At 51.8% G+C, this 26,173-nt stretch overlaps 1 protein-coding gene and 1 long non-coding RNA gene across 8 annotated transcripts; one reads left to right on the top strand and one right to left on the bottom strand.

Annotated features, from left to right (window-relative positions):
- Positions 1-2,469: 2,469 nt before the first annotated feature.
- On the bottom strand, positions 2,470-15,362 carry LOC117066624. 2 transcript variants are annotated; one of them, XR_004430414.1, is made up of 3 exons: positions 15,329-15,362; positions 14,717-14,858; positions 2,470-2,856 (listed from the first exon to the last, which is right to left on the bottom strand). It is a non-coding gene; the product is annotated as an uncharacterized LOC117066624 (long non-coding RNA). The 2 variants fall into 2 exon arrangements; XR_004430415.1 differs by lacking the exon at positions 2,470-2,856 and adding an exon at positions 6,417-6,793.
- Positions 15,363-19,238: 3,876 nt separating this feature from the next.
- RPL38 (ribosomal protein L38) lies at positions 19,239-25,468 on the top strand. 6 transcript variants are annotated; one of them, XM_033182026.1, is made up of 5 exons: positions 19,239-19,335; positions 19,543-19,583; positions 19,750-19,810; positions 24,812-24,934; positions 25,397-25,468. In XM_033182026.1, exons 2-5 carry the CDS (start codon positions 19,581-19,583, stop codon positions 25,420-25,422), a joined length of 213 nt encoding a protein of 70 aa, XP_033037917.1. In that variant the 5' UTR covers positions 19,239-19,335; positions 19,543-19,580; the 3' UTR covers positions 25,423-25,468. The 6 variants fall into 6 exon arrangements, with proteins under 6 accessions (XP_033037917.1, XP_033037918.1, XP_033037919.1 ...); XM_033182027.1 differs by having other exon boundaries at positions 19,263-19,353; XM_033182028.1 differs by having other exon boundaries at positions 19,272-19,370.
- Positions 25,469-26,173: the final 705 nt, after the last annotated feature.

Below are 26,173 nucleotides of genomic sequence, written 5' to 3' on the forward strand. Positions count from 1 at the left end.
TTCCTGGGTTACGAAGTGGCAGCGTCTCCCTTGGGCTGAGATTTGTAGTTCCTGGGTAAATGCCAGGGTTTAATGGGCGTGCTAGGGAAAATGTTTTTTAGCGAGTGGTAAATGTCTCCCTGGTGCCTGCGGCGGTAATTACTTCAATGGGACGATCTCTCTTTAGCATGCTCATGGCCAGGAGGTAGGGAAGGGCTCTGAACAGAGGGACCAGCTCTGGAAGCTGTGGCCAAGGGCATCTCTTGGAGGAAGCCGAGGGAGGAATAAGGAAGAGACACAGGTGAGCCCACACCTTGCCCAAACCAGGAGGACAGCGGCCCGGGGGGCCTGGGTTCAGGGCAGCCAAGACAGGAATGTCTGTCGTGTGTCAGTGCTTCAGGTTTAATTATGGGGTCATTATTGGGTCTCTACCTGGATGAGGTTACAAGAAAAAAATTTTTAAGTTTTTATTGAATTATAAAACACGTCCCTAAAATGCACAGATGATAGTGTTTATTTAGCAAGGCAAATTTTCACAAAGTGAACCTTACAGCAATCCAGTTCCCAGAGCAAGAAATAGAACAGAACAGCCCCAAGAAGCCCAAAAGTCCTTCCCAGCCACTCCCCACCCCCAAGGTGACCATTGCCCTGACCTTTGTCATCATGTCAGTTTTGCATGAAAACTCGGTGATATCACTGGGGATGGTCAATGCTGAGGGAATCACATGCATGGGGGACTCAGGGGGCACAGAGGACGGACATGTCACACAACCCACAGCTTGGAGAAGACTCCAGGAGGAGGTGATGTCTGAACCAAGTCCTGGAGGATGAACAGACGTGAAGGCAGAGGTGGAGAAAGGGGTGTGTGTGCGTGTGTATGTGTGCGTACGCGTGTGTGCGTGCATGTGTGTGCATGTGTGTGCATGTGTGCACATGTGTGTGCATGTGTGCATGTGTGTGCCGTGTATGTCATCATCTTAGTTTATTGGTTCCTTCCACCTGTGGCTATTAATCTTTCCATTCTACGAAATTAAATGAGTTCAAGAAGAACTTAGGGGCCAGGCGCTGTGGCTCCCACCTGTAATCCCAGCACTTTGGGAGGCCAAGGAGGACGGAAAACCTGAGGTCAGGAGGTTGAGACCATCCTGACCAACACGGTGAAACCCAGTCTCTACTAAAAACTACAAAAATTAGCTGGTGACCAGCACCTGTAATCCAAGCTACTCGGGAGGCTGAGGCAGGAGAATTGCTTGAGCCCTGGAGGTGGAGGTTGCAGTGAGCTGAGAACGTGCCATCGCACTCTAGCCTGGGCGACAAGAGCGAAACTCCATCTCAAAAAAGAAGGAGGAGGAGGAGAGAAAGAAGAAGAAGAATGTAGGTTAGCTTGAGGTTTCTCAGTCTCCACACTATTGACATTTCAGGCCAGATCGTTCTTTGTTATGGGGCTTTCCTGTGCACTGTAGGATATTTGGCAGCACCCCTGGCCTCTACCCACTAGATGCTAGTGGAAATTCTCCTCCCAAGTTGTCACAACTAAAAATGTCTCCCAGTGTTCCTGAGGAGGGGGACAAATTGCCCTTCTCTGTCTGAGAACCCCAGATTAGCTAAAGAGAACTACCAGTGGCCAAAAACTTGGTGAATAAAGGACGTATGTGAGCTGTCAGGAGGATCCTGGCAGAGACTGGCCTACCCTGTGCCTGGAGGCAGGGGGATGAAGAGGTTGTGCTTGGGAGGGCCTGCCTGACCCCCAGCTCCAGCACTGGGCAGCATCTCCCAGCAACCAGTGGGGACCTAGGAGGTTGCAGGTGGTCAGCCCTAGGCCTGGGAGCAAAGAGGAGAGACAGGGAGGCGATATCTGAACCAAGTCCTGGAGGATGAACAGATGCGAAGGCAGAGGTGGAGAAAAGTGTGTGCATGCATGTGTGTGTGTGTGTGTGTGTGTGTGTGTGTGTGTGTGTCCCTGAGTGGCCCAAGCCAGGAGCAGGCCTTGCTCCCTGCTCTAGGGAGATAAGGGGGAGAATATCACAGCAGAAGGGCCTTCCTGTTGCTGAGATCGGATTTCAATTAAAATGATTAGCTCTGTTTATTTAGGCTCCACAGCTGCGTACAATCTACTGCGTGTTATTGCAAGTTTAAAGAAATAAAGGAGGGGCATGGGGGGAGGGGAAGCATTTCAGCCTAAATTGAAAAAGTCCTCCTGTAATTACGAGATTGGAGAATATCCGCGGAGGGGATCAATAATGGGAAATCTAAGTGCCACTGTTTGCTGAGATTACAGTTTTGAATCGCTCCAGCTTGGATTTTAATTTTCTTTCTCATTGTCACATCACCCTGAGCTGTGATCCCAGCCCCACCTCCCAGCTTCAGAGAGGCAGGCGGTAGGGCTGAACCAAAGCGCGGCAGTCAGGGCATATCTGACCTTTTTTAAACCTTTTATTGCGGTGTAACAAATGACCACACACTTAGGAGCTTAAGACAATACACGTTTATTGTCTCACAGTTTCTGTGGGTCAGGAGCCTGGTGATGGTTCTACTGGGTCCTCTGTTCAGGGTCCTGAAAGGCAGCACTCAATGTGCCTTCTGGGACTGGGTCTCATCTGAGGTTCGGGGTCCTCTTTCAAGCACATGGGGTCGCTGGCAGAATTCATTTCCTTACAGCTGTAGACTCATGGCAGCTTGCTTCTTCAAAACCAGCAGGAAAGAGGCTCTGATGTCCACGTCTTCTTTTAAAGTGCTTACTGAGCTGGGTGCAGTGGCTCAGGGGCCGGGGGCAGTGGTGCACGCCTGTAGTCCCAGCATTTTGGGAGGCCAAGGAGGGCAGATCACTTGAGGTCAGGAGGTCCAGACCAGCCTGGTCAACATGGCAAAACTGCATCTCTAGTAAAAGTACAAAATTAGCCAGGCATGGTGGTGCACGTCTGTGATCCCGGCTACTTGGGAGGCTGAGGTATAAGAATCGCTTGAACCTGGGAGGAAGTTGTAGTGAGCTGAGATCACACCACTGCACTCCAGCTTGGGCAACAGAGAGAGACTCTGTCTCAAATAATAAAATAAAATAAAATGCTCACCTGATTAGTCCAGGCCCATCCAAGATAATCTCCCTTTTGATCAACTTAAAGTTAACTGTTTAGAGACCTTAATGACATCTGCAAAACCTCTTCAACTTTGCCATATTCTTTTAAGAGATGAAATCTTATTCTGTCGTGCAGCCTCCACTTCGATCTCCCAGGCTCAAGCAATCCTGCCACCTCAGCCTCCTGAGTAGCTGGGACCACAAGTGTGTGACATCATGCCTGGCTAATTTTCTTTTGTTTTTAGTACAGACAAGGTTTCACTATGTTGCCCAGGCTTGTCTCAAACTCCTGAACTCAAGCAATCCTCCTGCCTTAGCCTCTCAAAGTGCTGGGATTACAGGTGTGAGCCACTGTGCCCAGTCATCTTTGCCATATTCTATTAACTAGAAGCAAGTTACATGTCTCACCCACACACAAGGGGAGGGAATCATACAATGGTGTGTAAGTCCTTGGGGCTCATCTTACAATTCTGCCTAACTCACCCTCCATCAGAGCTCTCTCTCTCTCCAGCTTCTTCTTCCCAGATTCCCAGAGCCAGGCCTTGAAAAGACATCCCTTCCTGAGCCATCCTCACCCCCACAGGCCTCCCCAGTCCCAGCTTGCTGAATTGACCCCAATAAACAATCCAGCAGCCAGCCTTGATTGAGAGTCTTCCCAAATGGGAGAAGAAATGAAGAAAACAACCAAGAATATGACATAATCCTCTGACTTTCTGTCCAGGGCTCTTCCCTGCAGACCAGGTTTGCTCCCACTGGTCTATTGGCTCCTCTGTCCCAAACACCAGCCAGGATTCCTGGCTGCCCTGATCCAGCAGCCTTGACCTGTTACCTTCCTTCTTCTCAGGATACTGAGCACAAGGTGAGATGCAACTGAGCTCTTCCAGGGTGGATGAGGGGAGGAGCCCGCTGTCCTCAAAGGACCCACACTTTTATCATGTTGTTGCCTGGCTTCCAAGTCTAAGACAGCTGCTTCAGCTCCAGCCATCACTCCCACCGTCCAGTCAACAGGAAGGAGGAAGGGACGGAGAAGGACATGTGCTATGGTTTGAATGTTTGTCCCTTCTGAAACTCATGCCGAAATTCATGTTAAAACTTAATCTGGGAGGCTGAGGCAGGAGAATGGCGTAAACCCGGGAGGCGGAGCTTGCAGTGAGCTGAGATCCGGCCACTGCACTCCAGCCTGGGCGACAGAGCGAGACTCCGTCTCAAAAAAAAAAAAACAAAAAAAAAAACAAAAACAAAAAAATCTTAATCCCCCGTGGAACAGTATTAAGAGGTGGGGCCTTTAAGAGTTGATTGAGTCACAAGGGATAAATTCACGGGTTATTGCATTATCCTGGGAATGGGTTAGTTATCACAAGAGGGCTGTTACAAAAGTTAGTTTGGTGTGTTCTTGTCCTCTCACCCTGTGATGCCCTGTGCTGCCTCGGGACTCTACCTAGAATCCAAATGAGCAAGAAGGCCCTCACCAGATGCAACCCCTTGGCCTTGGACCTTTCAGCCTCCAGAACTGTAAGAAATAAATTTGTTTTCTTTACAAATTACCCAGTTTCAGATCTTCCATTATAGCAACAGAGAACAGATGCTAGCTCCCTTTACACATCTCCTTACACCCCATTGGTCATAAGTTAGTCACATGATCACAAATGACTGCAAAGAGTGCTGGGATATATAGTTTTATTATGAACAGCCCTGTAGGATGGGAGGATGGAGGAGTGGATGTGGAAATTTCTGGAAATCTCTGTTCTAACTTCCCTCTGCCTGGCTTGTGTATGCAATCTAAGGGATGGGATGTTTCTTTTGAATCCAGATACTTACCCTCCCTTTCGATAGCCTGGCCTATGGTTCCATTGCTATTAATTGTTTCATTAAACCCATTATTCATGCATTCTTTCCTTCACTACTCGGCCTACTCATTTGTTCACTAGTTCATTCATTTAGTCTCAGAAATTCTCTTCCTCTGTCTTTCACAGTATCTGACCAGCATTCCAGATATGGAGAGAATGACACAGACCCTGCACTCAAGTTACCCAGAAGCTAGCAGGGAAAACAGCCAAGAAAATGTATCATTTTAGCACTACGGCATAGGCACTATGAGAATGTGCAGAAGTCATGCAAACACTATGGCCCTCACCCACCTGGGGCTGTGTGCAAGGTTTGCAGGGGGAGATGACACCCCATCTGAGTCCTGGTCAAACAAACTGGCTGGGAGCAGAGAGGAAAAGGCATTCCAACCCACAGGACTCTGAAGAACAGTGCTGGCCCTGTCCGTGGTGCTGACCCACAGGCCCAGCCTGGAGCCCAGTTTCAAGATGACATCAAGCCAGTCCCTGTTTCTCCCACCAACCTACCCAATCTAGGCTGGCACACAGGGGTGGGCTGGTGGGACGGAAGTGAGGTGGTATTTAGCTACACACTTCATTTTCATCACGACCTTCCCGTTTCTCCTCGCTTGTCAGTCTGTGACCATTAAATTCCTCATTAGCAAACGAGCTTTGGATGAGCCCATTAAGATGAGGGATGGCCTCACAATGCAGCTGGCTGGGGTGAGCAAGAACTCTCCTTCTACCTCCCTATTAGAAAACAATGCGCCTCACATTCTGTGCACCCCTCTCTAGGTCTACTACCAAGCCCACACGGGCCCCTTGGGGTTATTCAGAGGACCGGCTTCAAGGACAGCCAGGGCACAACAAAAAACAAACAGCAGGACAGCTGTTGGCTCACACATATACCCAGAGCCACCCAATCAGGGTTTAGGCATTTGTTGCTTCATATTAAAGCTCAAACTCCCAAATGTGACGTTCAAGCCCTTCCCAATCCTCTCTCAGTCCACCTCTCCAGTCTCCTCTCCTATCCTCCCCACCTGTCTCTGCATTTTGGCAATGACGGATGACCTGATGCTGTGGCATGCCAGAACTGGCTCATACCACCACCCAGCTTGTGAGAGCTGCTTTTTACATACTCAAAAGTTTTGCAAGGCAATTGGCAGCTTGAAATCTGCCGTGGCGAGAGTATTTACACCACAGGAATCAGCAAATGCCACCAGTTAAAGTTTTCTGGCTTTTTTGGGGGGAGAGGGGGCGATCAGAAATCTGGATTTTAGGCCACGTACAGTGGCTCACACCTGCACTTTGGGATGCCTAGGCGGGTGGATCACTTGAGGTCAGGAGTTCCAGACCAGCCTGGCCAACATGGAGAAACCCTGTCTCTATTAAAAGTACAAAAACTTAGCCAGGCATGGTGGCAGGTACCTGTAATCCCAGCTACTCAGGAGACTGAGGCAGGAGAATTGCTTGAACCCAGGAGGCGGAAGCTGCTGTGAGCCGAGATCGCACCACTGCACTCCAGCCTGGGCGACAAGAGCGAGACTCCGTCACAAAAAAAGAAAAAGAAAGAAAGAAATCTGGATTTTAAACATGTGCCAGCACACCCCTGTCTGCAGGCCTCTGAGCATGTCATGCCCTTGCACAGCCCCCTCAACCTTTAACGCTGTTGCCTCTGCCAGGTTCCACTCCTTCTTCCTGGAATGCCTTCCCAGTCCCTCTTCCCTGCCTGATGAAAGCCCAGTCATTTGTTCAGGCCCCAGGGAGGCGTCCAGCTCCCCATTCAGTGTTCCCACAGTGAAAGGGGTCCTATAACCTAGGCAGGACTTCTTGTCTTCTCTTCCACCTTAACCAGGACTTCTCATTCGCTTTCAATTTTGGGGACCACAGGTGAGCGCCACCATGCCTGGGAAGGGAGCTAAAGGAAAAAGCAGAAATATGTGGAAAGGGAAGTTAGGGGGCAGGAAAGTGCACAATACCCAGTGGCAGAAAGTACACCTGGTCTCACAGGGACACAGAAGAATGGAGAGAATGGCACAGACCCTGCACTCAAGCAGCTGCTATTATTATTATTATTATTATTATTATTATTATTATTGAGACAGAGTCTCACTCTGTTGCTCAGGCTGAGTTCAAGCGATTCTCCTGCCTCAGCTTCCCAAGTAGCTGGGATTACAGGCACACACCATCACGCCCGGCTAATTTTTGTATTTTTAGTAGAGACAGGGTTTCGCCACATTAGCCAGGCTGGTCTTGAACTCCTGGCCTCAGGTGATCCGCCCACCTCGGCCTCCCAAAGTGCTGGGATTACAGGCATAAGCCACTGCACCCGGCCACAGCTGCTCTTTTTCTAGGGTCACCTATTCTCTGGATTCTGCCTATAACACCCCTTGTGGCTTCCCCCAAATAAGCGCCCTTTGCCCCTGGTTCACATGAAATCTCAGGCCAATCAACCACAAACCAGAGAGTCTCTGAGTCTCAGTCCCAACCCCAGGATTGTCCCAGGATAGTCGAATCATTGGAGGCCATCAGGCAGGGCGTGGAGCTGGGAAAACGGCCCATCTCCCAGGCTGGAGGGCAAACTCCATCAGGACAGGGAACATGTTTCTTCATCTCTAAGAGAAGATCATCTCCTAGTTAAGAGAAGGTGTTTAGTAAATATTTGTCGAATAAATGAGTCACCTCACAGTTTGGGTCCTACTCCGAGCAACACGTGACCCAGCTCGTCCCTAGAGAAGGAAGCAAAGGCTTTGAGGCATTCAATAAGGTAACGCTGCACACTTGATTCATGAGGCTTCCTTGCCCTCCAGTTACTAGCTGTGTGACCTTGGGTGAGTCACTTAACCTCTCTGTGCCTCAGAGCCCTCATCTATAAAGTAAGGGTTGCAATTTTGCCTAACTTAGAGCCATGGTGAGGATTATGGATGATCTTCATGGAGCAACTGGTGTGGCTCCTGGCGCATAGTAGACAATTGACACAGCAGAAGCTATTGTTCCCTGTTCTATGCTGAAACCACAGGACAGGGTTCCTCTCTGCTCCACCAGCAGGCTTCCTCCCCAGATCTGATGTGACTCCAGCTAGCCACACACACTGACCCTCTGCCAACCCAGCCAGACCTCTGTTCTCAGGGCATTAAATACGAGGGGAAGGCCATGTTGACAACCAACTGCAACCACGCCTCCTCTGCCCTCCAAAGCAGCCTAGGCTGAAGACTTCATCTGCTGTAATTAACAAGCCAACTGCAGCTGTCTTGCTCCATTAATAGCAGATCAGCCTGTCAGGCAAGGGCTGACAGGAAGGTTGTGAACAGAAAGGTAAGAAGGAAGTGGGCCGGGCGCGGTGGCTCATGCCTGTAATCTCAACACTTTGGGAGGTCAAGGCAGGCAGATCACTTGAGGTCAGGAGTTACAGACCAGCCTGGTCCACATGGTGAAACCACGTCCCTACTAAAAATACAAAAATTAGCCAGGCATGGTGGCGGGTGCCTGTCATCCCAGCTACTCAGGAGGCTGAGGCAGAAGGATTGCTTGAACCCGGGAGGTGGAGGTTGCAGTGAGCTGAGATTGTGCCACTGCACTCCAGCCTGGGTGACAGACCGAGACTCCGTCTCAGAAAAAAAAAGAAAGAAGTCGATAGGACCAGGTGCATGATGCAGTGGCGTCCGGCCTGCCCTTCCACCTCCACCCCTTCTCCTCCCTCCAACCCTGAGGCTAACTTTCCAGAAGCCACAGGCTACAGGGAAGGGGAAAGATGACTGAGTGACGGGAACAGCCCAGGCCCCCCTCCAAAGTGCTCCTGACAGCAGGTGGGGGTTAGGGATAGAGCCATGGCTTGGAGGCCCAGACTGTGGAGAGCAGCCACGCCCTCTCCAGAAACCCTTCCTCCCCAAGACTCAGCCAGGCAGGAGACTGGTTAGGGGTTAGGGTCACTTCTACCTCCATCCCTCTTTTTCCAAAGATTTTGCGATTCCTGTGACATGGGAACACGCAACTGCTGGTGAGCTTTGAGGAAGAGGTGGCTTCTTACCACTTAGGCCAATGACAGCCACTTCCTCCCTTTTTAACAAACAGGTACATCTCCTCCCCATCCCCCAGCATCGAGTCTAGATTCGCACAAATTGTTTTGTTATTGTTGCTTGCACACACCAAAGAAGAAAACAGAAGAAAGAAGGAACACAGTGACCCAGGCCCCACCTGTGCTGAGGGGCTGCAGGCCTCTGCTGGTGCATTCCTGATGTGTCTCCTTCCCCCAAACCCCTCCCGGGTCTGGCTGCTCTAAGCACGTGTGTGCTCACAGGCAGGTACCTGCAGGCTTGTCTCTGATGTATGCAGCACACAGACCCCTCGAGTCCCTGCTTCTAGCCAGGAGCCGTGTCTTTAATCTCCTCACCTTGGGAGGCATTGCAGCACTCCGGTAATTGCTTTTGGAAACATGGTCACCAGTTTAATTGGTAGAACTTGTCCTAGGCAGTGTAACATCACCAAGCAACCTCAGGCCTATCTGTTTTTCCAGATGCCTTGGCGGGCATGTAACTCTGTGTGCATGCGAGCTCATCTGTGCATTGGAAAGTATATCTGTGCTCACCTGTGCACTGGAGAGGTGTGTCTGGGCTCAGCTGTGCACTGGAGAGGTATGTCTGGGCTCAGTTGTGCACTGGAGAGGTAAGTCTGGGCTCAGCTGTGCACTGGAGAGGTGTGTCTGGACCCAGCTGTGCATTGGAGAGGTGTGTCTGGGCTCAGCTGTGCACTGGAGAGGTGTGTCTGGACTCAGCTGTGCACCGGAGAGGTGTGTCTGGACTTAGCTGTGCATTGGAGAGGTGTGTCTGGGCTCAGCTGTGCACCGGAGAGGTGTGTCTGGGCTCAGCTGTGCACCGGAGAGGTGTGTCTGGGCTCAGCTGTGCACCGGAGAGGTGTGTCTGGGCTCAGCTGTGCACCGGAGAGGTGTGTCTGGGCTCAGCTGTGCACTGGAGAGGTGTGTCTGGGCTCAGCTGTGCACTGGAGAGGTGTGTCTGGGCTCAGCTGTGCACTGGAGAGGTGTGTCTGGGCTCAGCTGTGCACTGGAGAGGAGTGTCTGGACAGCTGTGCATTGGAGAGGTGTGTCTGGGCTCAGCTGTGCAACGGAGAGGTGTGTCTGGGTCAGCTGTGCACCGAGAGGGTGTCTGGGCTCAGCTGTGCATTGGAGAGGTGTGTCTGGGCTCAGCTGTGCACCGGAGAGGTGGTCTGGGCTCAGCTGTGCATTGGAGAGGTGGTCTGGGCTCAGCTGTGCACTGGAGAGGTGTCTGGACTCAGCTGTGCACTGGAGAGGTGTGTCTGGACTCAGCTGTGCATTGGAGAGGTGGTCTGGGCTCACTGTGCACCGGAGAGGTGTGTCTGGGCTCAGCTGTGCACCGGAGAGGTGTGTCTGGGCTCAGCTGTGCATTGGAGAGGTGTGTCTGGGCTCAGCTGTGCACTGGAGAGGTGTGTCTGGACTCAGCTGTGCACTGGAGAGGAGTGTCTGGACTCAGCTGTGCACTGGAGAGGAGTGTCTGGGCTCATCTGTGTGTTGTGCAGGCTAGCTAGAGTGTGTCTCCAATCTCAGCTAAAGGCATGGCCAGGATTTAGGGGATAAGGGAGTGAAGGGCTCCTGAGAACCAGTGGGACAGGATGGAAGAGTGCCAGCCCAAGACCTGGGGGACTTCTCTGCCTTGTGACCAGAAAGGGGAGAGAAGATCTCTCACAAAGCCATCCTGATGCCACCTTTGATGGGCTCCTTGCACTGTGCTGGGGAGGGGGTGGGTTGGATATCTTGCTCTGTGCCCAAGGAAGACTGCCTTGAACCTGTTGGGGTCAGCCAATGGGGTGCCCAGGCAGGACACTGAGAGAAGGAAGGGAAGATTGTGAGCTCGACGCATTCATTCCCCTGAGAGGCGGCCACAGGCTGAGGGCATTGCTCGGCTGAAAGCCCCAGCCCCATCAGGCAGATCCCTCCTGGCAGCAGAGCTGTCTTGGGTCTGGTGACCCCCTCCCCTCCCTCATGGTAGTAACAGTCCCCGTTGACACTTGCTGGAGCTCCACACTCTCCTCTCTGGTGTCCTGCACCTGCCCACGCCTGCAAACAGATCTTTTATGAAAATTACCCTCAAAGCACACAGTCTGACTGTGCCTCCGCTTCCTGTTAAGACCTCAAAGGATCCCTCAGGTGGGGGGCAAACAGCATTTGGGGAAGGCAGCCCCTCCTCTCCCGGTTGTTTCTTCTCTGGTTTTCTTCTCTGTTGGGCCCCCATGGACAGATGAGCCCAGGGTGAGGGTGACACAAAGTTATCTCGGGGGGACAGGGACAGTTACTCAGTCCTTCTACCCCTCGAACATTTCCCTCCCGAGCCTCTGCACCAGCTTTCCCACACCCCAAGCCAGGCTGGCCATCCCTGGGCAGGACACAGAGGAGACCCACGACCACTCAGTCCTCCTCACAAGGGCCGCTGGCCCACGGCTGGAAAGAAGGAGCAAAGTAGGAGGTCAGGTGCGTTGGCTCATGCCTGTAATCCCAGCACTTTGAGAGGCTGAGGTGGACAGATCACCTGAGGTCAGGAGTTTCAGACCAGCCTGGCCAACATGGCAAAACCCCATCTCTATTAAAAATACAAAATTATCTGGGTGTGGTGGTGTGTGCCTCTAATCCCAGCTAATTAGGAGGCTGTGGCAGGAGAATCGCTTGAACCTGGGAGGCAGCAGTTGCAGTGAGCCGAGATCACGCCATTGCACTCCAGCCTGGGCAATGAGACTGAAACTTCGGCTCAAAAAAAAAAAAAGAAAAGAAAGAAAGAAAGAAAAGAAAAGAAAAGAGAAATAAGGGAACAAAGCAGCACCTGGGGGCTCCACTGCGAAATGAGAGGGACAGAGGGCAGGAACCTCTGTGGCAGAGGGAAGAGCAGGTGCCCAGCGGGCAGGATGGGCTCACAGACAGGGAGAGCGGAAGGAGCAGACAGACAGGAAACAGTGGGGGTGCAGAGGAGAGGCGGGCAGGGCTGACGGAGTGCAGGCTGCGGCGCTCTCCATGGGGTCGACTCCTGCGGCCCAGGGAAAGGGTCAGGGATGCGGCTTCAGCCTTCAGACGCCAGAGCTTCCCAGGAGCAGTTACCAGGGAGCCAAGCACTGTGCTTCCGTCGAGATGCTGCAACCCATCCAGGTACACCCACCCAAAGGACACTGCCCCCCCCACAACCCGGTTATGAGATCACCTCCATTTCACCCTATGCCGCCATGCCATGCCCCAGTCCAGCCCACACCCACGCCCTCCATCCTGGCACTAACACCAGCAAAGCCAGAGGTCTGCCCCGCCCTCCCCTCCCTCCTGCAGGGAGTCCAAGCCTGGGGGAGAGAAGCCCACCCACTGGGTCACCAGCTTCCCCATGGGGGACTCTGCCTGACAGAAGGACCTACAACCTGTCCAGCACTACTGCTAAGACGCTCCTGTCATTCACGCTTGAGACGCTTGTGATTTATGGACTTTAATTTCCCCAGCTCTTCAGTGGCTGTCCTCCTTTTCCTCTGGCCTGTCAGGGTGTTTGTCTCCCAGCACCCCCCCACCCCGGTTTTTAATTTGAAGCATCCGTCTGGAGCATCTCGAGGAAGAGACATCTGCGAGGCTGAATGCATGAAGCAGCTGACAGCTCTATTGATTTCCTCTCTCCCTCCGCATAATGCAAGATACATACGAGCCGATAGGCCGGCCCTCTTTGAGGGTCTGTGCCCTTTTTTCTCACTCTGATGTCCCCTCACCCTGGCACATGTTGATCTATGGGAGGGGCGCTTGTCCCTCACGCTGAAAATGCATTCTCCTCTGCCTTAGTGTTATTTTCCTCACTGTTGGTGAATACGGCCTCATCTGTCCTTTCTGCGCTAGCAGATTGGACACCCAGGAAGCAGCTCTTGGAGTGAAAGGGGCCAGTGGGGAAAAGCGGGGCGGAGGTGTCATCTGTCAAAACTGACTCTGCGCCCCATGCAGGAGATGGTGCGGGGCTTTCAGAGTGGTCCTCCCCTGCCTCACAGGTCTGGGCAAGCGGAGCTGCTTGCCGCTCCAGCCCACGCCTCCTCTAGGTTGCAGGTTGCAGGTGTTTTCCTCCAAATCCATTGGCAACTCTTGCCTGGGACTTACATTCAATTAGCAGCCACAGAGCCGGGTGCTGGCCTAAGCATTTTTCTGTTCTTGGTGCCTTCTGGTTTCTCATAAGCAGGGCAGCCGCAGACAGTTGTGCAAGCTGCACACAACTGGCCACAGTGGCCTGAATCCTAGCAGGAATTAATACTCAACAGAAAGTGAGGCTCAGAGCTCTCAGGAGACTCACTGACATTCTCCCAGCCAGACACTGATTTTGAATCTAAGACTGCCTGCCTCCCGGAACAGTTTTCCTCCTACCCTATCACACTGCCTCCTCCAGGAAGACCACCTGATTTGATGCCACTCAATCTGATGGTTCTTTCGTTCTTGTCATCCTGGAACTTATTTGCTACGAGGGTTTGCACGTTCTAGCAGGCTCCTCTGGTTGTGTTGCGTGGGTTCTCAGGACAAAGCAATATTCTACTCCTCTTTGTGAATCACCATCAATGTTACTCCTGGGGGACTTTCCTGGCCCACCCCTTCCCCAGCCTGTATCAGACCCCCATGCCTCCATCTGGTCCCACAATTCCAAACACTTCCTACACCTAGGGCGCAACCTCGTCACTGGCTCTCTTACTAGTCTGTGTGTCCCTTGAGGTGGGAACAGGGACAGGATCTTATTTCTGCATCTTTTTTTTTTTTTTTTTGAGACAGAGTCTCGCTCTGTCGCCGGGGCTGGAGTGCAGTGGCTGGATCTCAGCTCATTGCAAGCTCCGCCTCCTGGGTTCACGCCATTCTCCTGCCTCAGCCTCCCATGTAGCTGGGACTACAGGCGCCCGCCACCTCGTCCGGCTAGTTTTTTGTATTTTTTAGTAGAGACAGGGTTTCACCATGTTAGCCAGGATAGTCTCAATCTCCTGACCTCGTGATCCGCCCGTCTCGGCCTCCCAAAGTGCTGGGATTACAGGCTTGAGCCACCGCACCCGGCCTATTTCTGCATCTTTACCACTTAGGAACCTAGAGGTACCTTAAAGACAGGCCCCATGCCTCTCCTTCCTTCTCCCACCCCAGCTCCCCACCCCATCCCGAGGCTTCCCACTGGAAAAGGTGTTCCCACCTGCTCTGGGCTGACATCAGTGCTGTGCCTCCCAGAGTGGGGACGAGGGTCCTGGCCAATGGGGCTGCCACGATGCTCCTGGTAACTAGACTGCACCCCACCTTGCCACCCGTAGAGCCCAGGCAGAGGCAGCACCCAGGGCGGTCCTCCTTACAGCATCCACAGAAAAGCTTTGAAACCCTAGGCTAGGTGCAAATAAGACAGTAGCCTGAGCCCATGAGTTACCCGGCCATAGGCACAGAAGAGAGATACACATTATGACGAAGAATGTCCTCGTGGTTTTGGCCTTCTAGTCAAGTGGCTCTCAACCACAAGGGGCATTGCCCTGCTTCCCCCGGGACATTTGGCAATCTCCAGAGACACTTTTGTTTCTCACAGTTGTGAGGTTCTAGCACTAACCAAGTACCAGCCTGGGATGCTTACAAAGCTCAGAACAGTCCCAGCCCCTAAACAGAAAGTGAAAGTAACTCCATCCACAAAGGTCAACCACGTGGGGCGTGAGAACCCCTGTTCCAGTCTGCCTGGCCTTGCTTCGTGGCTTCTAGCTCAGCAGCGGGGAGAATGTTAAACCTGTCTACCTCTCAGGGGCTCACGGACTCTTTGGGGTCCAGGGGGACAGTAGGTAACCAGCATCCCTTTAAACTCACCATCTTCAGTTTCCAAAAAACAGCAGTAGGCCGGGTACAGTAGCACACGCCGGTAATCCCAGTACTTTGGAGGCCAAGGCAGGAGGATCGTTTGAGGCCAGGAGTTTGAGACTAGCCTGGGCAACATAGGGAGACCCCATTTCTACAAAAAAAAAAAAAGAAAGAAAGAAAAGAAAAGAAAAAAAGAATATAACCACATGCCTGTGGTCCCAGCTACTTGGGAGGCTGAGATGGGAGGACCACTTGAGCCTGAGAGGTCAAGGCTGCCGTGAGCAGCGATTGCACCTCTGCACTCCAGCCTGGGCAAGAGAGCAAGACTCTGTCTCAAAAATAAATAAATAAATAAATAAAGTACCAACTCACCCCCCCCACCCCCCTCCCCATCCTTTCCCAGGGAAATGAGTTCAGTGCCAGGGACCAGAGTCCCCGCCTGCTGACAACCTATAAGGTTTAATAAACAACTCCCTTCCGAGATGGTTTAAAGGCCAGCCCTGCTGGCAGCCAAAGGCAGGGGCCTTTTGGGGGCCTCCTGGAGATTAAATGAGATGGTGGATATGAAAGCCCTCCACCAGGTATGAAATCGCATATAAATATTCCCGGTAATTGATGTACATTTTTCTCCGCCTGAGCTCCCAGGAGTCGCCCGGAAGGGACTATTCCGTTTCCAGCCGCGGCCTCAGCGCCCCCGTGCGGCCGCCAGTGGGCACAGCCCCCAGGGCGGGCCTTGCCTGAGAGGTGTGGGTTGGAGCTTTGCGAATTACCCCATGGAAGCTTCGCTGCAACCCTGAGAGGCGGGAGAGAGGCGACAGCACACCCCCACCCACAACACATGCACACACGTGCACGCACACACACAGAGCATTAGAAACCAGGAAACCAAGGCTCGGAAGATCACCGCTAGGCATTGAAGGAGGTGCTATGGACCCCAGGGATGGGCCCTTCGGTGACGATGACCACAACGGGCATCCGTGAGGCTGTAAGGGGAACTCCTGAAGTCCCTGGACCCCAGCCCAACTCCCCCTCCAGCCTCTTCTTCCCGACCCCCGGCCCCAGACCCTCCTTACCTCTGCCACACTGAACTTCCCACCAATTCTCATAAACACCCGCATTCTCCCGACCCTGGACTGAGGTCAGCTCCCTCCCTCCTTCTGTCTGGAAGTCCTTCTCCTGACAAGCTGCTGCACACCCCTCCCAGAGGCAGCACACTGTGTCCCCTCCTCCACGAAGCCTTCCAGGACTCCCTCAGGAGGAATTAGACCCCTAGCCTCTGGGCATCCTCCACAGCTTGTTATGGGATCCCAGCAGTCATGAGTGTTTGGAGCTGGAACCGCATTCTGCTTATTCCCAGGCCCAGCCCAGTGGCTGCCTTAGAGTAGGAGCTCAATTGATGTTCACCACGTGTACAGAATGGACTGAATGGCAGAAAATCCTGGAGGCTGGGAGGTTTTCTCAGCCATGTGCCATGCCAGCCCTCTGCCCACCTGCAAGCTGGGGCATTGGGGTTTTTTTTGACCGATCCTGGTCCTCTTTCCAATGTGTTCCTGAAAACTGAAGAGAAAACTCTAAACCATTCGGCCTTCAGGAGTGGCCAGGGCGGGGCTGCTGGAGGGAGAGGGGAGGCCATGTGCCTTCTGAGGCCCTCTCTACCCAGAGCCAGCAGAGTGAGGGAAGGGAAGGAGGGGAAAGTGTTAGACTGTGCCCTGCAGCTCCAGACATGCCCTCTGTGCCTCTCCAGCTTCCAATCACGCTGCAACACCCTGCTTGAAACCCTCCCTTCCACTTCTTGACAATGAGAATAGCCCTCACCGTCCTGCAGCCGCCAGCGTTGGATATTCCAGCCCACCAGTGGCCAGAATGACCATAACAGGCAGCCTGGGCCATCCTGTCCTCGAGTCCGGGGCTTTCCTCTCCTGCAGGGTCCCCCCTGGGCCTTGGAGAGTTTCATTTCGTGTGTGTATGGCATTCACCAGGGAGGCTCATGCCCAGGGCAGCACCCTCTCAGGGTCTCAGGCTGTGGCGCGCAGGGCCAGGGCTCTGCCAGCCTTGGTCTCTGACAGTCCCCGACCACTCCCGGACATTTGGGGCTCATCCTCCCATGGAGCAGGGAAGTGTGCCCTCTTGGCGCCTTGCCTCACTTTTAGTGGCTGTGGCTTATTTTGCTATTTGTCCCCCTTGGGGAGCTGGAGGTCTTTGGTACTTGAACAAATGTGCCATTGTGTTTTGCTACTACACATCTATGGTCCCTTAAATTATATAACTCAAGAGGGCGAACATCTGTCTCCCTGGGATCACTGCCAAAAGGGAGGTGCAGCTCCTCCTTCTATCCCTGTCCTTGTCCTGTTGGGCCTGCAGTGAGGTGAGAAGCACCAGTCATTCATTCAACAAATAGTTTTTGGACCTACTACATACCAGGCACTGCTTCGGGCACATCAATGCCTCCTTCTAGCTCTCCCTGAATTCCTCCCTCCATCTACCCCTCCATATAGTAAGTGATCTCAGATGCCCCATCCAGCCGGATCATCCTGCAGTGTTAGCATTGAGCTCTTACTGTACAGAGGGGTACTGCACTTAGAGAGTTATCGACAGAATACTGAGCCCTGTCCTTGCCCTCAAGGAAAAGTGGTAAGGTGGGGCATAGTGGCTCACGCCTGTCATCCTAGCACTTTGGGAGGCTGAGGCAGGAGGATCCCTTGAGCCCAAGAGTTCAAGACCAGCCTGGGGAACCTAGGGAGACCGTGTCCGTAAAAAAGTTTTAAAAAATTAAAAATAAAAAGAGTGGTACGCATGTATGAAAAGTTAAACACCTCCATGCAGCCTATGGAGAAGTGATTGTGAGGAACCACTGTATGAGTGGCAAGTGACGTAAGTCGGGGTGAAGGGTCCTGCCTGAAAAAGGGGACGCGGGAGCTGAGCTCGGCAGGACCATTGGCATTTGACATCAGAGTGGACAGCAGAGCGAATACCCGGAGGGCGGAAAGTGCCCCGCACATGAAGAGGCCCCTCAGCTTGGCTGAATGGGTGGTTGCTTGTGGAGGAGCAGTGGGGTAGAAAAGACCAGAAAGGCATCGCCTAAGATGGGAAGGGCTGGCAAAGCTAGGCTCTACGGTATAGGAAAGTCCGTCTCAGGTCAGAGCTGAAGCACTCATGATTCTCAGATGGGATCCGACCTTTAGGCATCTAAAATTAGGCTTTTGCCAATTAACTTTTCCCACTGCTGGAATCCTGACACATTTACAGTTGCAGAGACATCGCTCAGCTTCTTTAAAAGACTCTTCAGTGCTATTACAGCATTTTGTGATCTCTCTGCAGCAAGGTCTATTGGTTCCTATATCTCCAGCACCCCCAGGAAGGTGCTCAGCCTGAGCTTGTTAATGGAAGGGCAGGAGGGAGGAAGAAAGGAAGGTAAGTTAAATAAGTTCTAAGTAAAGCTCGCGGCAAAGTGCTCTTTCTCTTCAGGAGGGCTGCTCTGTAATAATAAGCACGAAGCAATTACATTCTGCCATGTGGTTATTAAATTTGAGGGAAACAAATATAATAAAATGTAGACATTTGTAGAGAGGTTGGAAATAAAATAAAAGTGGAGGATAAAAATAAAATCGATAACCACAGGTTGCTAAGAGCCTAACCTGAAGGATGTTATGGGGGAGAAAGGAAGGCTGCCCTCCCCAAACTGCCCAAGCCTCCCCAAGAAGTGGCCAGTGCCTGGACTGGGGAATCTGCCCAGCAGGGGTTCAAGTCCTGAGTCCACCTCTCCCCTCTGGGGCGGTGGTGAAAGCCGGCAACAGCAGGAGAACTCCCACTGCTGCACCATCAGCCCTAGCTGTTGGAAGTATTATTATTATTATTATTTTTGCTAGAGATGGGTGGGAGGGGGGGTCTTACTAGGTTGCCCAGGCTGGTCTCGAACTCCTGGCCTCAAGTGATCCACCCGCCTCGGCCTCCCCCAATGCTGGGGTTACAGGCGTGAGCCACCGCGCCCGGCCTTAACTTGCTTTCATTGTACACCAATTCGTAAAGGAACTGGAAGCAGCAGGCAGGAATGCTCCCTCTTATGGAAAGAAGATCCCAGGGCCCTGGTCATGACAGGTTCCGGTTCTCAAAAAGGAGACCGGAAGAAGAAAACGTGAGGCGCCAGAACAAGAGGTTCTACAAGGTGTACACGAGGGTCTCTGCTATTAAATGAAGAATTCTCTGTGCAGATGTCCCGTGCACAGGTCCAGTGAAAGCCGTGCAGAATAAGCGTTAGCTCTTCGAACTGAATCTGAACTAAAACCTAGCAAAGCCAGGCTGGGGTTTGAGAGGTTGCGGGGGAAGACAGGAAGTGGTGGATGGGGAAGAGGCGGGGGTCATAGAAGGAAGGGATGGGGAGGAGGAGGAGGAGGAGGAGGAGGAGGGAGTCGGAGGGAGGGCGGCAGCCAGGATGGTCCATTCCATTCTTGGAGCTGCACTGTTGACCTCGACCACGAGGGGGCAGGGCTGCTGAAAGTGGAAGTGCCAACGCCTACATGAGTCTTGACCCTCGGCAGGCACCGTATCCAGTTTCCTCCGTTGGGCGGGTTTAACTGCCCGGAAACGGAAGTTTCGTCCTTTTTCGTCCTTTTACTCGGTCGCTGCTAGCTGTGAGTGTCTCTAGAGTGGTACGCGGGTGAGAAGGGTAATCTGGGGCAATCCACGGCCAGGTGAAATCTGGGGACCCCAGGTCCGCGTGGATGGTGTCGGGGAGGAGAAAGGGAGTGCGATGGGGGCGATATTTCGGGGGAGGGCGGGAAAGCGGGGTTGACTGCCAGACCCCGCGCCCTGTTAACGCCAAGGACTGTTTCCCGCAGGTCCCAGTCCGCGCCAGCTCCCTGCGCGCCTCGTCGCCATGGTGAGTACGGTCCCTGCCTGGCGCCTTCCCGGGGTGGGTTCGTGGGACCCGGGGCGAGGGCGAGAGAGCCTCCCAAGGGCCTCCGGAGGCCGGGAGGAGCTGGTGGACTGGACCGTCACCGGAAGACGTGTCTCTTTGCTGTTTACCCGCTTCCTTTATGTTTCAGCCTCGGAAAATTGAGGAAATCAAGGACTTCCTGCTCACAGCCCGACGAAAGGATGCCAAATGTAAGTGGTTGCTCCGAAGGTTCTAGATGAGCGGTTCCTACCCTGGCACCGCTCCGGTAGCGTCTTCCCCGGAATGTCTGGCAGGAGACGGGTTAGGCTGTCTGGGCGTGTGCCTGGCCCTCTGGGACCAGTGGTTTCATCGTATTTCCCATGAGAAAGACCTGTGTGGGGCACGTTGAGGCCCTGGAATTCTAGGACCATCTGAGCTAATCGCGAGCATCTCAGAGGCTGCCCGGAGTTCAGTTTTCTTTTGTATAATACAGTAAATTTTCGGAACGGAATCTCCACTACGCGAAAGCCTCAAAACACACGTCCTATAAACACTGAGTTTAGGTTCTCTGCAGTTGTGCAAAATCTTAACACAAAACCCATTTTGTAATGAAGTGCTGGATATTTGCATGTAATGTATTGAGTACGGCACACTGTGCAATATAGTCGTTTATCTTGTGATCCTGTGGTCGATGGCCAGTGTCAGAAGGTGTCATACCTATCTAGCCCAGAAAAAGATTTTTTTTAAAAGTTTTTATTTTATTTTTTTCTTGAGACAGTATGGCTCTGTGGCCCAGGCTGGATTGCAGTGATGCAATCTTGGCTCACTGCAGTTGCCGCCTCCCAGGTTCAAGCGATTCCCCTGCCTCAGAGTAGCTGGGATTACAGGCACGCGCCACCGCGCCTGGCTAATTTTTGTGTTTTTAGTAGTGACGGTGTTTAACCGTGTTGGCCAGGCTGGTCTCGAACTCCTAACCTCAGGTGATCCACCTGCCTCCGCCTCCCAGAGTGCTGGGTTTACAGGCGTGAGCCACTGCGCCCAGCCAAGATCAAAATTTGAAGCAGGGCTTCTACTGAATGCACATCGCATTCCCACCATTGTAAAGTCACAAAGGTTAAGTTGGACTGTGGTAAGTCTGTCTCCCAGCTTGTACATACAAGGGAAAGAAGGTGATTAATGAAAATCCTTAAACAGCAGATTTTCGATGGGTAGGTGCCAATCTCTGCTACCCACTTAAAGTTTTACACCAAGTGTGAGAGAGGTAGTTGTGTTATCCCTTTGTGATACTTGAAGATTTGGGGGCTTGTGTTTGATAGGTCTTGAGTTATGTTGTACTTTAACCCAGAGTCATATTTTTTCAGCTTCATGAAAGAGAATCAGGTCACATGTGGAAGTGGGGTTGCATGGGACAGGCCTGTTAAGGTGGGCTAAGACACCAGCCGTCTCTAATGCTCCATGCCAGTGATGGTGCCAGACAGTGGTTGGTGTACCGGGAGAGTCTTTCAATGAGTTGGGGGTAAGCAGAGATGGGGGTCATATTTGTGTCCCCATTACCCAAAACAGGCTGTCACCTTTGAGGTGGTGACCACCTGTGGGAACAAATAGCATCTGGTGGGAATGATGTCTGTTTGCCAGTGTTTTGTATAAAGAGATGAGGTTATCAGGTTAGTTCTATTTCAGGCCATATGGGGTCACTGCCTAGTTCAAAGCCCAACTCTACCAGTAGGTAACTTACCCTTCTCAGCAAGTTAAACATGACACTACTCTTTGCTTGTGTTTAAAAAGGGTGGTGGTCCGGGCGTGATGGCTCATGCCTATAATTCTAGCACTTTGGGAGGCCAAAGTGGGCAGATCGCTTGAACCAAGAGTTCAAGACCAACCTGGGCGACATGGCAAAACCCCATTTCTACCAAAAATTTAAAAATTAACCGGTCATGGTGGCACACGCCTGCAGTCCCAGCTACTCAGGAGGCTGAGGCAGCAGAATCAGTTGAACCTGGGAGGTGGAGGTTGCAGTGAGCTGAGATCGTCCCACTGCACTCCAGCCTGGGTGACAGAGCGAGACTGTCTCACAAAAAAAATTGGGAACCTGGATTTTAGATGATGCAGCTTTAAAGGTAGGGGTCACAGCCCCCTGGAGATAGTGAAGTGTCAGTAGCTGTTGAAAAAACTTTTGAAATTGTTCTATTAATTTTTAATGTGTAATAGGCGTAGCATAAAATTCACCGTTTACACTGGGTATGGTGGTTCCCATCTGTAATCCCAGCACTTTGGGAGGCTAAGGCAGATGGATGAGACTAGCCTGGGCATCATAGTGAGACCCTGTCTTTACAAAAGAAAAAAGTTAGCCAGGCGTGTGCCTGTGGTCTTAGCTACTCAGGAGGCCGAGGTAGCGATTGCTTGAACCCAGGAGATTGAGGCTGCAGTGGGCCGTGATTATGCTACTGCACTCGTGGCTGGACAACAAAGCATAATTGTACAGTTCAGTGGCATTCCGTAAATTCACATTGTTGGGCAGCTGCCACCATCGCCACCCATCTCCAGAACTTGATCTTCCCAAACTGAAGCTCCCTCTGTTAAACATCAGCTCCCCATTCTTCCCCAGTCCCTGGCAACCACCTTCCAGTTTGTCCCTGAGTATGACTGCTCTGGATACCCCATACAAGTGGAGTCTGCTATTGCATATTTGACCTTTTGTGGCTGGCTTCTTTCTCTTCAGAGTTCTCAAGCATGTGTCAACATTGCCTTTTCTTTCTTTCTTCTTTTTTTTGAGACAGAGTCTCACTCTGTCGCCCAGGCTGGAGTGCGGTGGTGCAATCTTGGCTAGCCTCAAACTCCGCCTCCCGGGTTCACACCATTCTCCTGCCTCAGCCTCCTGAGTAGCTGGGATTACAGGCGCCCACTACCATGTCCCGCCAATTTTTTTTTTTTTTATTAAGTAGAGACGGGGTTTCACTGAGTTAGCCAGGATGGTCTTGATCTCCTGACCTCATGATCCACCCGTCTCGGCCTCCCAAAGTACTGGGATTATAGGCTTGAGCCACCGCGCCCAGACCGAAGTTTTGTTTGGAAGGCTGAGTTTTCCACTGTGGGAGGCCACGGTTTGTTTATCTATCTATTGATGGACATTGGCTTGCTTCTACATTTTCGCTATTGTGAATAATGCTCTGAACATGGGTGTGCAATATTTCTTCTATGGTTGCTGTCTGTTCTTCAGGATATATATCTAGAAATGGAATTGCTGCACATACGGCAATGTTGAATAAACTTTTTTTTTTTTTTTTTTTTGAGATGGAGTTTCGCTCTTATTGCCCAGGCTGGAGTGCAATGGCGGGATCATGGCTCGCTGCAACCTCTGCCTCCCATGTTCAAGTGATTCTCCTGCCTCAGCCTCCCCAGTAGCCGGGATTACAGGCACCCGGCTAATTTTTGTATTTTTTAGGAGAAGACAGGGTTTCACAGTGTTGGTCAGGCTGGTCTCAAACTCCCGACCTCAGGTGATCTGCCTGCGCCGGCCTCCCAAAGTGCTGGGATTACAGGCGTGAGCCGCTGCACCCAACTGAGTAACCATTTTGAAGAGCTCCATACGTTTTGCAAGTGGTGTTCAGCTTGGTTCAGTTGCTAGGGTCAGTGTTACACTGAAATGGGTTAGTTTGGATAGATATCCAGGTGCATGGATGTATTAAGAACAAGAGTCCAGGCACCTCATGCCTTTGGCAGGGCCCTGAGTCACAGTGCTGCTTCCTCTGATGTGCCCATTCCTATAGCAGTTACTGGCAGAAATGGAGTTGCAGCCAGGCGCAGTGTCTCACGCCTGTAATCCCAGCACTTTGGGAGGCTGAGGCGGGCAGATCACGAGGTCAGGAGATCCAGACCATCCTGGTGAACACGGTGAAACCCCGTCTCTACTGAAAATACAAAAAAATTAGCCGGGCACGGTGGCGGGGGCCTGTAGTCCCAGCTTCTCGGGAGGCTGAGGCAGGAGAATGGCGTGAACCCGGGAGGCGGAGCTTGCAGTGAGCTGAGATCATGCCACTGCACTCCAGCCTGGGAGACAGCAAGACTCCGTCTCAAAAAAAAAAGAAAAAGAAAGAAAGAAATGGAGTTGCAGAATTGCGAGGACAAGATTGTCTTGTGCTGCGTCTGTCCAGGTCCTTGCGTTGGGGCGTTAGAGCCTGTGTTCGGCCCTCAGCCACCTTTTTCTTGATTGGCACATCACTGCTGTTTCAACAATTCCTGGGAGTGTCTGAGCAGTTTTTAAAGTGGTTAGAACAAGGCATTTGGCGAGTACATGGAGCGGTAACTGCTCCTGGGAAGGGTTGTCTCCCAGCAGCCAGATGGCAATGCATTGACACTGCTAGTGCATAACCGGGGTGGTGCACAGTGGAAACCCCACGCAGCTGAACTTGAGGGACATGTTAGAGCTGTTTCCGGTCTGAGCTGTGATCCTGAGATAGAACTTGGCAGCAGGAAAGAACCCAGAAAATGGATTCCACATAAATTCAAGGAAAGGCCTGGGTGCACGTTGTGTGCAGTGGCTGGAGGCATCCTGAAGAACAAGCTCTGTCTTGCTGGCCCAGAAGGTCACTCACATGCGGAGACGTGATTTCCAGGAGTGGAGTGCTGAAAAGCGCTCAGTCCCAGCAGACAGTCCATCTCCTTCTTTATCGCTGCTTCCATCCTTTTTAAAAAAGATAATAGGCTGGGCGCGGTGGCTCACGCCTGTCATCCCAGCATTTTGGGAGGCCAAGGCTGGGGTCAAGAGATCAAGACCATCCTGGCCAACATGGTGAAGCCCCATCTCTACTAAAAATGCAAAAAATTAGCTGGGTGTGGTGGCGCACTCCTGTAGTCCCAGCTACTCCAGGTGGCTGAGGGAGGAGAATTGCTTGAACCTGGGAGGCGGAAGTTGCAGGGAGCCGAGATTGCGCCATTGCACTCCAGCCTGGCAACAGATCGAGACTCTGTCTCAAAAAAAAAAAAAAGTAGAAATAAGAAAGATAATAAGGTTGCTAGAGGATGTTCTACAATGTTGTGTTCAGTGTACCCAATAAAAGTTCGAAGTTGCAGGAATGGGTAATAGTGTTTTCTGTTTGTGCAGAGGGACAGTGCTGGAGGTGGGTGCTGACTATCACTTGCATGCTGCTTACTGCTTGAGTGTATTTGCATGTGGATTGTGTCACATTTGTTTTTTGTGATACAATTTAATTCCTGATTCTGGTCTCCGGTAGCTGTCAAGATCAAGAAAAATAAGGACAATGTGAAGTTTAAAGTTCGATGCAGCAGATACCTTTACACCCTGGTCATCACTGACAAAGAGAAGGCAGAGAAGCTGAAGCAGTCCCTGCCCCCTGGTAAGTGAGCCTGAAGTCACTTCAAGGGCAGGTGGGGTTTGGAAGGTTGCTGTGTGTGGCCGTCTTGTATCTTGTTTTGAATCCTTCCCAGATTTCAGAGCCCATTTTATGGTCTTAAGAATCTGCTCTTGCTCTTGGGAATGTGAGGAATAGTTGTGATTCTCAGATTATATACAGTAGCAGAAATCATTTCCTTAGCCAGAAGAGAGGTTAGAGCTCATTTAATGCTGTTCATGTCCTTCAAGGTTGGTGCTGGTACTGATAATCCCTATTTTTTACAGGGAACGGATTGAATATAATAGACCAAGTCTTTTTATCAGACACTAAATATTTTAACCAAAACTTCCCTGGTGGATCTAATTTCTGAACCTTGTGTGCTCTCTTTAGCTTAAGTACAAAATCTAGACAGCAGCAACTCAGATGTGTCTTCTGGATGGCTTACTTTTGTCTCTTTTCCTCTAGGTTTGGCAGTGAAGGAACTGAAATGAACCAGACACACTGATTTGAACTGTATTAAAATACTAAAAATCCTAAGTGTCTTTCATCTTTGAGGATGGGAAAGGAAAATATGCTACCTGGTAGTGGCTTCTGGTGGGAACAGGACACGGGTCCATGTTGCTGCCTCCCTGCATCCTGATTTTTTGAGACGGAGTCTTGCTCTGTCGCCCAGGCTGGAGCACAGTGATGCGATCTCAGCTCACTACCACCTCCGCCTCCTGGGTTCAAGCGATTCTCCTGCCTCAGCCTCCCAAGTAGCTGGGATTATAGGCATGCATCACCACACCCGGCTGATTTTTGTGTTTTTAGTAGACAGTGTTGCACTGCCCGCCTCAGCCTCCCAGAGTGCTGGGATTACAGGCATGAGCCTCCGTGCCCAGCGCATCCCTAATCTTGAACATGATCTCAGTGGGCAAATGAGGCCATCTGTTTTCAGCCCAAGTTTGAAAATAAGATGTGGGGAGGCCGTGATGGAAACAACGTGGGGTTAAACATACTGGCAGATGTGGGAGCGACAGTGGGGCATGCCGTTCAAACAGGTCCCAAAATGGGTGCAACAAAGTGTAGCACATCTGCCACTCGCTAACTTGACTGACTGGAAGAAATGACTACACTTTTGCCCGTTTCCTCAGTTGGAAAACAGCCATATTAACACCTCTTTTATTGGCTTGCTGTAAGGGTACTGGGATGTGGGGGGACATGGTGGAGGGAGGTGTGCAGGTCGGGGTGGCCACCAGGTGG

Source organism: Trachypithecus francoisi, unplaced genomic scaffold (genome assembly GCF_009764315.1).
Source record: "Trachypithecus francoisi isolate TF-2019V2 unplaced genomic scaffold, Tfra_2.0 Lachesis_group20, whole genome shotgun sequence".
Lineage (NCBI taxonomy): Eukaryota > Metazoa > Chordata > Mammalia > Primates > Cercopithecidae > Trachypithecus > Trachypithecus francoisi.